The sequence below is a fragment of the Periplaneta americana genome, chromosome 15, assembly GCF_040183065.1.
Source record: "Periplaneta americana isolate PAMFEO1 chromosome 15, P.americana_PAMFEO1_priV1, whole genome shotgun sequence".
In the NCBI taxonomy this organism is placed as follows: Eukaryota; Metazoa; Arthropoda; class Insecta; order Blattodea; family Blattidae; genus Periplaneta; species Periplaneta americana.
In genome coordinates this window covers 185083450-185096205 of record NC_091131.1, presented here as the reverse complement: position 1 = coordinate 185096205, position 12756 = coordinate 185083450, and the positions used below count along the sequence as shown (strand labels likewise).

At 33.3% G+C, this 12756-nt stretch overlaps 1 protein-coding gene across 6 annotated transcripts in view; it reads right to left on the bottom strand.

Moving 5' to 3' along the window:
• Positions 1-12756, bottom strand: part of LOC138715578 (uncharacterized) — a 103205-nt gene that overhangs the window by 35713 nt on the left and 54736 nt on the right. For all 6 annotated transcript variants that reach the window (XM_069848649.1, XM_069848648.1, XM_069848653.1 and 3 more), the window contains exons 5-6: positions 10088-10248; positions 182-416 (exon numbers count right to left, since the gene is read on the bottom strand). In XM_069848649.1, the coding sequence (XP_069704750.1) occupies positions 182-416; positions 10088-10248 (396 nt within the window). The remainder of the gene's footprint in view (positions 1-181; positions 417-10087; positions 10249-12756) is intronic.

Sequence of the window (12756 nt, the reverse complement as noted above, 5' to 3'; positions counted from 1 at the left end):
CATTCTTGCAGTGGACTCTTCAAGTTAGTACCTAGGCCTAGCCTATTTTATATGAATATAATTTTATTGAATTCATACCAGTACCCATTTGTGGTTGATCTATTTGATTCTATATTTCTTGAATCCTTTCATTTTTCTTGTGCTTGTAAACACTTGACTGTTCATTAAATGTTACACTTACCACTAGCGGTGAAAGTTCCTGCAGAATTACCACTACCACAATTGAGGTCTCTAACAGAGCTGAGTCGTCGTGGTCCCAAGCCAAGCACAACTTCAGTGGTTGTAAACACGTCTCCAAACGAATCATCAGGAGCCTGACGTGATACCAGGTAGTTTATAGCACTGCTGTGGTTCCAGTGCACTGGGCCAATGTTGCCACCATTGCCAGCAAGTTCACTATCTGCAGCCTCTAAAGCCTATAATGTGAAAATAGTTTTTCAGTCAGTTACAAAGAGGAATGTGACAATTTGATGCTGTTGCTATATTATCAAGTTGTTGGGGATAGTCAAGAACTAATGACAGGGTAGGAAACTCTTCCATGTATTGGACGATATATCCAAAGAACAAAACCTACAAGTAGATCCTATTTCTATTGAAAAACAGAAAATTTTCTGTAAGACCTGATCACACTATTATTCATTTATGTTCGTTTTAGTGTATTATTATATTTCTTTTAGTATATTTATATACTATTTTTTATTTATGTATTTGCTTTGATTTGTGCTAGATAACTGTGTATGATTTACTAGATGAATAAACTGCGAAAGCCTAAAATCTCGTATGATGAAATCATTTTGTAAAAAATTAACTCATCATTATTATGCATGTAATTCTTATTACTAGAGCCCAGATGTATAGGCACTTATAATACTTAAAGTAAGCAGGCATAAAGTACAATTAAAAAATAAACAGGCACAATAGACAGACAAAGAGGCAATTAACTCTCGACATTTACCTGGGGTCTTTTCTGACCCCACACAATCTTTTATTGTTAATATCTACATTCATATACTCTGAAATGTTCCAGTATAAGGTGACCAGACATCCGGATTTTGCCAGACATGTCCTGCTTTTTTAGTATTTTGTGAAGAGGAAATGTCTTTCAGTAGCTTTGGGGATTTCAATAAACAGGTGTGAAATTCTTTACATGTAAAATGCTTCAAATTATATTGTACTGTTACAATACCTTCTACTGCTTCTACTGATAGTCTGTTCCTTTCATCTGACCGTTGAGTGTTGATTAGTGAAAATATCCTGTCAAACTTATCAAATTACATAGTGATAAACACAAATATACAGTTATTTATATCACCCCTCCCATGTTTGATGGCTTTAACAATAAATCTTTGATAACTTGTATGGTTTATCGGATCCAATATGGTTTTTAAATTAAAATGGACAAACTAGGCAAAATAAAAATTTACTCTATTACTTTGAAATAATCCTCTGAGGTTCTGGCTGATATGTACATCTATTATCAGACAGTATATCTCACTTGACAATGTGTCGGAGAAAGAACAATTATTTGTAATTTGTATGTATCTAAAGTTTGATTAGTGTAATACTCGTATGTAGCTAGTCGGTGATGTATATAATGGAGGCAGAAAGAAACTGGCCGTCCTACTTCATTATTTCCTGGCCTAGGCCTAATTGCCTCATAAATGGTGCCTTCTTGTATCACTTGTAAGGTTCAAACCTGTCTTCGGACAGTTGACTAAAGAACAACTCTGAAATACCTCGAAATGCATTTACATCTGTATAACTTTGGTATATGTCTTATCACTGAAAATATTACAGAGCCTTCAAATTGAAGTTCATGAAGCACACTGTTTGCTGGCAGAGTCAGGTATTCATAGCCCCTGAAGTCAAGTGCATGGATTGATCATGCAAATTACAGTAACCACCTACCTTTGTCATAGAAGATGTTGGAAATAATTTCATTGTGCTGCCACACATCTTTTAAGCAAATTTGTATTAACACGCATTATCTCTTCTTCTTGCTGCAATTTCCCTTCTTATATTATTACCTTTCAGTTCTTTCAACGTATGCAAGTTAATCCAATACAGTTTACTTTTTTTTTAAGTTCTTCCATAAATAGAAAATGTATACAGTATTGCAAGAATATCCACTGTAAGATCTCGAAATTAATGTACCTAATAAAAAATAGCAATGTACCTTATTGTTTTTATTTGGTTATTTAACGATGCTGTATGAACTACTAGGTTATTTAGCATCGATGAGATTGGTGATAACGAGATGGTATTTGGCGAAATGAGGCCGAGGATTCGCCATAGATTACCTGGCATTCACCTTACGGTTGGGAAAAATCTAGGAAAAAACCCAACCAGGCAATCAACCCAAGCGAGAATCGAACCCACGCCCGAGCGCAACTTCAGACCAGCAGGCTAACCAACTGAGCCACGCAGGTGGCTAATGTACCTTATTTGTTCAGGAATTGCAGCCATGTAATGTGAATAGAGTAAACTTCTGTAATTGGGTGTTGTATAATGTTAATAATGGCTTTATTGATCCACATTTAATTTTTTTCCCGGATGAAGCATGGTTTTATTTACATGGTCACGTAGCGACACAGAACAACAGAAATTACAGTGCAGAAAAACCCGATCTTGCACACGAAATGCCATAGCATGACCAAAAATTTGGTGTATGATGTGCAGTGAATGCTTACAGGCCTCACGGTTCCATTTTGGGACCACTCCTATTCTTGATTATGGTGAATGACCTTCCAGAAAATGTTAGTTGTGAATCTGTATTATATGCAGATGACACATCTCTTTAATCATCACATACTGATATAAAAATTTTAAATTCAATAATGAAAAAATCATATAATACTGCAGTAAATTGGTTTTGAGTGAATGGTTTCAGTCTAAATGTAAATAAAACTCAAAATATAATATTTTCATTGAAAAATACATTGAACGCCGAAGCTCAGTCACAGGTAAAGTTGTTAGGACTTTTATTGGATTCTAAATTAGCATGGGATGAATATATTAATTTGTTAAGTATTAGGCTGTCAAGAGTAATTTACTTATTAAGACATTTAAAACCTTTAATACCAAAATTCTACCTCATAAATTATTACGCCTTTTTCAATAGTATATTATCAAATGGTATTAATATTTGGGGAAATAGCAGTAGGATATCCAAGATTCTCATTCTACAAAAAAAAAAAAAAGCTATACGCATTTTAACAACGTCTGCATATGACGCTCATTGTAGACCACTATTTATTCAAGAAAAAATTTTTAACTGTCATAAATTTATATATATTTCAATGTCTAATGAAAATTAAGAAAAACCTTAACACTTACCACCCTAAAACAGAAGTTCATTAATATAATACGAGGTACAATTATTGTCTTTCATAACCTAGAGTTAGATTAAGTAAGTTCAAAAAATGGTTAATTCTATTGCTATAACAAAGGCACATGATGCAAGTTATATACAATTTAAATCAGTTTTGTATAATTGGTTAATCAACCATCCATTCCATAGTATTAGTGAATTTCTTGACTCCACTGTAAGATATATTTGCTCTTCATTATTACGATTATTATTATTATTATTATTATTATTATTATTACTATTATTATTATTATTATTATTATTATTATTATTATTACTACCAGTATTGTATTTAATTTGTATTGTTGTATTCATCTGTTTTTATATTTTATGCCAAAACTTATTTTGTTTTATGTCTATTGCAACAAACTGTTGCTAATGACATTAATAAACGATTGATTGATTGTATTTAAAAAGATACTGTGAATGCACAGAAGCAGAGGGATAACATAATCACACCATTCCTAGATGAGTTAACTGACATTGATTGTACACAGGAATTTTTTCAACAAGACTGCTCTATAGCGCATACAGCTGATCTCTCGTTAGCATTACTTGAGGAAATATTTGAAGATATGGCCATCAGTGAGAGAATATAGCAAGCACGATCCCTAGATCTTACTTTATACGATTTCTATTTATGGGGAACTTAAAAAATAAAGTATATTGTAATAACCCTCATACATTGGAAGACCTGGGAGACAATATAAGAAGGGAAATTTCAGCAGAAGAAGAACTAATGCATGTTAATGCAAATTTTCTTAAAATATGTGAAAGATGTGTGGTGGCACAAGGACATCATTTCAAACATCTTCTATGACAAAGGTAGGTAGTTATTGTATAGTACTTTGTAATTTGTATGAGCAATTTATGTGCTTGAATCAGGAGGCTATGAATATCCGACTCTGCCAGCAACACGTGGGCTACACCAGTGGCGATTTCTCTTAAGGAGCAGAGGAGCAGTGCACCACCTCTTCAAATAACAGCATTTTAAAATTTATATCTATGAGCTGCAGTAGACTGTGTGAGCGACATAATTCTTTATTATAATACTATGTAAAAATAACACAGCACTTGTACTGGTCTTGTTGATGCCTGGGACTTAGTTTACCGCTCGACACTTGCGGCACACTGTTCCACTCGAGCATGCGCAGTAGTACTGTTTCACTGGCAGGCTTTGGAGCATGGTAGGGAGGCAGTACAGTGTGCGTAGGAGGGGTTAGGAGCACTTTCAGATGTGTTCTCAAGCTCGTCCCATCATAAATGTTACAATGAATAGTGTGCAAAATCTTTTAAATGTGTAATTTTCTATGAGACTTCTCACGAAAAGATCAAAATAAAGAATATAGGTAGGCCTACACATGAATTAAAATTATACGTGACGAAGAACAGTAATAGAGAAGTGACAAGAAAATTCAACATTCGGACTTACGAAAAATGCAATATGCGGCTGCAATATAAAAGACGCTGTATTTTGTTTTCCTTGCCTATTGTTTGACGGCGAACAGGTATTGACAAAAATAAGTACGTTTTATGAATTTTATTTATTTTTGTGTTTGAATTTAGGACTGTGTGTAGTAAATACATAATTTTGATTATCGTTCTTCAGATTTGATTGATTTGAAGCACATGAATGAAAGAATTAAAAAACATGATTCTTTAATTGCACACATCAACAATAATGTTAAATTAGCAGTGTTGGGTCAAACAAACATACAGACACAATTGGATTCAATTGGATTGTTGAACTTCACAATGATAAAGTTACCAAGAACAGATATGTGCGTGCGGTTTTGTGAAGCTTTTAGTTGGCTTTAAGAGGTCACGAAGACGGAAACTCATCTTTAAACGCCAGTATTTTTCTTGGCCTCATCAATTTCAGTTCTGAATTAGACGCATTCTTAAGCAACATTTGGAAAGAAGAACAGTGTTTAAGAGCACATCAAACACTATACAGAACGAAGTCCTTCAAGCCATTTTGATGTATGCCATGATGAGATTTCAAAGAAATAAAGAAAGCTGCTGACTTTTTAGCAATTAAGGCTGATGAGACAACATACCTATCGAATGCTTGTGAACGTGTGAACTGTGTTATAAAAGGCAATATAGCGAAAACAATATTATTTACGGTGTGCTGCAATAGAAATTGAACACTTTACTTTGCTATTACTGGACCTACATAGGAAACTGATTAACTGCAATTTCTTGACTAAGAAAATTATGTAAATCTATACCTACGTAACATACGTTAATAGTTATGTAGTAGTTAGTACTTACTTACTTACTGGCTTTTAAGGAACCCGGAGGTTCATTGCCACCCTCACATAAGCCCGCCATTGGTTCCTATCCTGAGCAAGATTAATCCAGTCTCTACCATCATATCCCACCTCCCTCAAATCCATTTTAATATTATCTTCCCACCTACGTCTCGGCCTCCCCAAAGGTCTTTTTCCCTCCGGCCTCCCAACTAACACTCTATATGCATTTCTGGGACCGCCCATACGTGCTACATGTCCTGCCCATCTTAAACATCTGGATTTTATGTTCCTAATTATGTCAGGTGAAGTATACAATGCGTGCAGCTCTGCGTTGTCTAACTTTCTCCATTCTCCTATAACTTCATCCCTCTTAGCTCCAAATATTTTCCTAAGAACCTTATTCTCAAATACCCTTAATCTCTGTTCCTCTCTCAAAGTGAGAGTCCAAGTTTCACAACCATACAGAAAAACCGGTAATATAACTGTTTTATAAATTCTAACTTTCAGATTTTTTGATAGAAGACTAGATGACAAAAGCTTCTCAACAGAATAATAACAGGCATTTCCCATATTTATTCTGTGTTTAATTTCCTCCCGAGTGTCATTTATATTTGTTACTGTTGCTCCAAGATATTTGAATTTTTCCACCTCTTCGAAGGATAAATCTCCAATATGTAGTAGTTAGTACCTATAATAATAATAATAATAATAATAATAATAATAATAATAATAATAATAATAATAATAATAATAATAACAATAATAATAATAATAATAATAATAATAGAAATAATAATAATAATAATAATAATAATAATAATAATAATATGATAATCATAATCATAATAAATATTTGTGCACCACCAGGATTATTTATCACCACACGCCACTGGGCTACACACTGACAGATAAACATCTATCTAGAGACGCTGTATTAGCCTATAGAAAACTGTATTTCTTCAGCTGAAATACCGTACATTAACATTAAATTTTTACAAATCCACCAAAACATGAATCAAAATTGAAGACATTTTAACAGACTGGAGACCAATCAAGATACGGATTTGGCTTATCACCTATCCTATTTATTATGGATATATGCACTCATCAATAAATGGAAACAAACGCCTTATGGCAGTATACAAATAAACAGAAATATTAGAATTGATGTTTTACTTTTTGAGAATTATCTAGCATTATTGGTACCTTCAGATAATGACTTACCAAGCTCAGTTTATAATCTTGATAAAATGAGTAGTTAATAAAATATGAAAATTTAATCTGAAAAACAAAAATCATGGCATTTTGTGATAAAGAACCCACCCAAAGCAACATTTTTTATCCAGACAACGAAATTCTGGAGAGGGTGAATGAATTTAATCATTTGGAATATAATCTAGACTTTAAAGGTAGAGACATTAAAAAAAACACAAAAACAATGGGTATTATCTACAATGTTGGCCTAATGAAGCCTTCAGAGGCCAAAAATTAATACACTCGCTTTAGCCTCTCGCGAGACCTGTCCTCTTATAGGCTTATGTAACAGAAGCTTGGACTTAAAAAGATAGGATATAAGCAGAATGACAGCTTGTGGAATGAGTTTCATAAGAAAGATTGCAGGCCACACCAAATTTGATCACAGAAGTGAGCACATCATGATGGAACTTAACATCAAACCTGTGAAGAATAACACACATGGCGTGCAGTAGCTCAGTGAGACTATGAATCATGTCCCAACTATTTTCTTACAAGTTACTCTGACCATGTACAGGCGTCTTAAAAAAAAAACGACAAAATTTCTGGAATGTTTCTCAACTTAAAAAAAAAAAACACACAAAAGCAGAAGGTTTCAATCTTTGAAAGCAAGTGGTTCTTGAGGTATCAAACATAATTTGTGATTAGGCAGTGTGTTGGTGTACGTCACATGTACATTATACCCCTGATCACATATATTATAACAGATTGCTCATCCCTATGTTAAAATCGGTAGCACTTTGAAGAAAACAACTGCCAGGATCTCCACCCGTCCGTTGTAAATGAACACGAGATGGCAGTATAATTGCTAATCCAATTCAAATGGGAGTTATGGGAGTCACTCCTTATGTAACAACTAGATGGCAGCATAGTAAACCTGACAAAAGTTGTTACCTTGAAAGCCTATAAGGCTGAGCAATCTGTTATATAGCTCCGAACTGTTAAACTTCTGACTTGCCGCACAATCAGAGAACAGCTCTCCATATCTGTCTAATCACTCTTGAGTTAGACTGAGTTCGCATAATTTTACGTATTAAAAAAAGTAAAAATCATTGAGCGAAAATAAACAAAACATAGGGAATGTCTTTCCTACAAATAACACATACTCTTTACCCTTCTCTCAGCCTTTCAAACATTGTTTAACTTTCATTATTGGGACCAGGGTTTAACAAATTCACAGAACGAAAACTTGAAAAATAATTGAAATAGGAATGTGGCGTTTTCATTGACATAATTATTTCTTTACCCCTTAACCTGTGGCTACTATTACAATTGAAGCGTTTTTTTTTAAAAAGAACCATAGTCCAAAAAATGCAAATTTGAAATAATAAGCATGTGATGAGTGTATTGTAGCGGCCATCTACTGAATTATTTGTTAGTGGATAAAAAAACACCACTGTCTTATGTTAAAGGAGTGGAAATTTTCAATGGTTTTCATAAAACAAACATAATCCAAAGACTGACCAGGACGATGGTAGCATTTACAAATATCCCATTCATATCATCTTGAAACATATATGCATACAATTTTAAACTGTGGTAGACTGGCAGTATTGCTTCTTATCTACATGGCAAAAGCCACCTGAAAGAAAAATACTTTAACATGCCAATTGTTGTATTAGTTATGGACTCATCTTTAGGTGCAGAAGTAACTCCATGGAAGAAATGTAAGCAACGAAAGAAGAATAAATAGGATATACTAAAGAAAAAGAAGATTAAAAGAGGCGCACACTTCAGCCACAACAGAGAATTTTCTCTTAAAAGAACGATTTTCTACAGTTACTACCTTTACACATGTATTTCTATGAACAATTTAAGTTATAAATGTATTTCAGTTTTCCGAAGTTTCTATAACACCATAAGAAATGACATAATGAATTTCATACTTGAAGTGTCAACAACAATCATACCAGATAGTTTTTTCCCTTGAAATTATTCAAATCTGCTTTACAGAGAGCTTCACCTGAAAGACTAGATTTGCATAAGATAGTTTTTTTGTTTTCACCTGAAAATTTAAGTTTTTGTACTCTGGTTGTTTTTTTTTTTCAAAAAACCCTTCAATTACTTTGATCGTCTGTTTTTGAGACCCTCCATATATTACCAATATAGAATTCTGTCTTCAATATCAAAGGAAAATACCATTTACATACAACTAATCATGTAAATGAGGCCCATACATTTATTCTCCCATCCAACGAAAGTCGGTTTCTTCCAAGGTTTTCCCCAGCCGTGGGACTGATGCCGGATGGTCTATAGAGAGTCCTCGGCTTCACTTTATTTAACCCCCTTTGGTCTGATTACCTAGTTGGGGGTTTTCCGAGGTTTTCCCCAACCATAAGGCAAATGCCAAGTAATCTTTTGGCTAATTCTCGGGCCTCACCTCATCTCACTACATCTCACCAAAATATTGTAGAAAATTGCAAAATTGTAAAACTGTAAAAATTGTCATTGTAATTGTAATATTGTAAAATTTTAACTTGGTCCACATCTTAAAACTTCATTGCTAATGTAAGATTTATGGAATATAATAAATGAAATGAAAATGAAAAAAGAAAAAAAAGAAAAAATCTTTCCGTCCAAAAATCCATTATCCTATTCCAGGACTGAGTTGAAATGCAAGCATAGTAACCATTAAATCATCAGATAAGCTTTTATTTATAATTATCACAGCTCTATTATTTTAAAATAATTACTTAGCAAGTAGAGTGGAGCCGTTCAGAGCAAAACTGGTGTAAGTCAGGAATGGATAATGAGGTTTAAAGTAAAAATTCTGTAAAATACAGAGCAAAGTAGCAATTAATATGTCCTTCGTGCTATCCATTGACTACTAATAGTTTAAATAAATTGAATATTAATTGCTACTTTGCGCTGTATTTTACAGAATGTTTACTTTAACCCTCATTACCCATTTTTGACTTACACTACTTCTGCTCTGAATGGCTCATTTATATCAATATGTGAAGGCGGTAAAATGGTCAATGTTAAATACACGTTCCTGCCCTAAAATAATCGATTTTATTAAGATATACGTAATTATTTGATACAGTGAATGAATCATTTACATTTCAGATTAACTAATTCTTTATATAGGCCAGCCACCTCGAAAACTCATCATTGTAAACCTGTGTGCAAGAGCAATGAGATTTTCTTGTGCACAACTCTCAAAATCCACCATCGCTTTGCATGTTTGAATAAGATCTTGTACCTGTACTGCCAGAGCTGTGCTGTGGAGGTTTCCAAAGCTACCGTCAGGATGTTGCTGCTCTGCCAGACCTACATTCGGTTTCTTTATGTAGTGGTCCAGATTTCGGTTTCGGTGGTCACGAACAATGCAGTTGAGAGCAAGCAATACCATAGACAGCGTGTCTGTAAATCACATCACAATCAATCAGAATGAAACAAATAAATCTGAAATCTGATCTAAAACTGAATTACAAATACCATATTTTTGTACAGACTGTATATAGTCTATGGAATATAATGGCCGAATTTTGAATACCTTTGAAATTAATCAGATTATGTAAGATATATATGGAAGATACGGTAAGCAAAGTAGTAACAAATGGAATTATATCAGAAGAATTTGTAAATCAAATAGGGATTAAAATAAGGTGACGCTCTCTTGCCAATCTTATTTAATATAGCATTAGAGAAGATAATACGACAGTTAGACTTAATACCAGCTGGAATAAACCTGGGTGGACAACAAAAAATTTTTGCAAATGCTGATGATTTATTATTAATAGGAAGGAATGAGCTTGAAATAAGACAGCTATTTATTGAATTAATCGAAAAAGCACAAAACATTGGATTAAATATTAACGATAGTAAAACAAAATAGCCTATATGGTAATCACTAGTACAAAAAGGATTCCCAATAGTTTTAAAATAACGTGTTAGGGTGTCGACTTTAATTTCACCTAATCTGAAAGTATTAGTCATAATGTTCTAACAACGTAATTCGTTGTGATTTTTCTAAGGAGTGAATTAATTTCGTAATCTCATAGTCAACGTTTTTGTTCACTTGTTATTACTACATGTTTGCATTATTTGATTCTGAACTTTAAAACAATACATGTAGAAGTTCAGAACAGCAAAACTCAAATTAATTCACCTTCAGTTGCTATTGTGGCACCAAGTCTATTCCAAGTCTGATGTAGTATATAGCAATCATCACAGAACAACAAAATAATAGAAGCGCATGCCGCAGGGAAGCAGAGAATAGTGCGCTCCTGGTGGTCTGGCTGTAAAGCTTAACATTTGAAAATTTGAACGCGATATTGGTTGTTTTGTTGATCAAATTATAAAGACTGTTAAATCAATCTTCTTAATGTATCCAGCTGTTTGCTGACAACATAAAGTCCACTGTAGTCTATTCAGTTGTTTTTCAAGAGAAATAAGGGGTATTTTGATCGGTGTTCATTATAGATGCCTGTTGGTAGTAGCCAGAGTTGGGGTGTAGTCAATATATACTGCAGGGCTGTGTCTTCTGCAACTGGTACTGATGATTTTAATTTACTTCTTTTGTGGTTTATGGATGGACAGTATAGAAGAATGTGTTCCAAATCTTCATCATGATTATTACACCAGAGACAAGTAAGATTATCAGAAATGTGAAATCGGTGTAGGTACAAATGAGTGACAATGTGACATGTTAAAAATGTTTGAACATGGATTGAAACACAGCAGAAATTTTGGACCCAAAATATATAATGCTTTAATTAGAGCTTACCCTGAGCTAAGTACACTTAACACACATAGATTTAAGAAACAAATCAGATTAATTATTTAATTGTTTAAGCTAAGTGAGTTAAAAATTGATACTCTAATATTTATGTACTTTTGTATTTTCTATTATTACATGCTGTATGTATTTTACCATTTATTAATGTTATTGTGCTCAATGAACTCTCTTAATTTTGTGATATATTTTGTATAACTGATCTGAACTGCGCCCGAGCACGAGCTTCAGGCTGCAATGCCTAATGTAGCTCAAGTATAAATAAATAAATGAATAAATGAATGAATGAATGAATAAATAAATAAATAAATAAAAATGTCTGGGCAAGTTTTTGTACATTTCCAGGTCATTTGGTTCCTTTTGTACAGACTGTAAAATTTTTCCTTTGTCAGAAGAGAGCCAATTGTTCATCCATAGGTTTATAAAATGAGACTTCACTGAAGCAAAAGCTCTGGATAGAGATATCACTTGAAGAGGTCTCGGTTACAAATATGTTGCCTGTTTTGCAGTATTATCGACTTTCTCGTTTCCAGGTATACCACAATGACTAGGTATCCATTGAAATGTTATTTCCTTTTGGAGTTCTTTTAGTTTACTTAGTTGTTTCTGAATTGGAATAATTCAATGTGTATATAGGTTTGGTACATATTTAATTATATTAAATATAGCCCCCTTGGAGTCGGTAAGTATACAAATAGATTTTTCAGAAATTTGGGTAACACATTGAAGAGCAGCATCAATTCAGTGTCAAGACTGGAGGAGGATGAACATGGTATGAAATAACTTTCTTGATATTTTGGAATATAATACTCTGCTCCTGATGTCCCATTATTAGGATGAATGTTATTATTTTTGTGTGTTTGTTATTTAATTAAGATAATAAGTAGACATTTAAAAAAGGAAGTATAAATAAAATATTTCTTAAATATTTTTAAATAAAATGAAATAATTGTTCTGATGAAATTTTCACATATTTTTAAAATTAAATAACATATACATACAAACAACTTATAACATAGTCACCAGACTCTCGTCTCAAAAGATATATAGCTGCTATTTTGTTGTTCTGTGTGCCTTTCTGTGGCCTACGAGATATATCTCGTATACAACGGTGTTTCCCATTAGCATCCAAT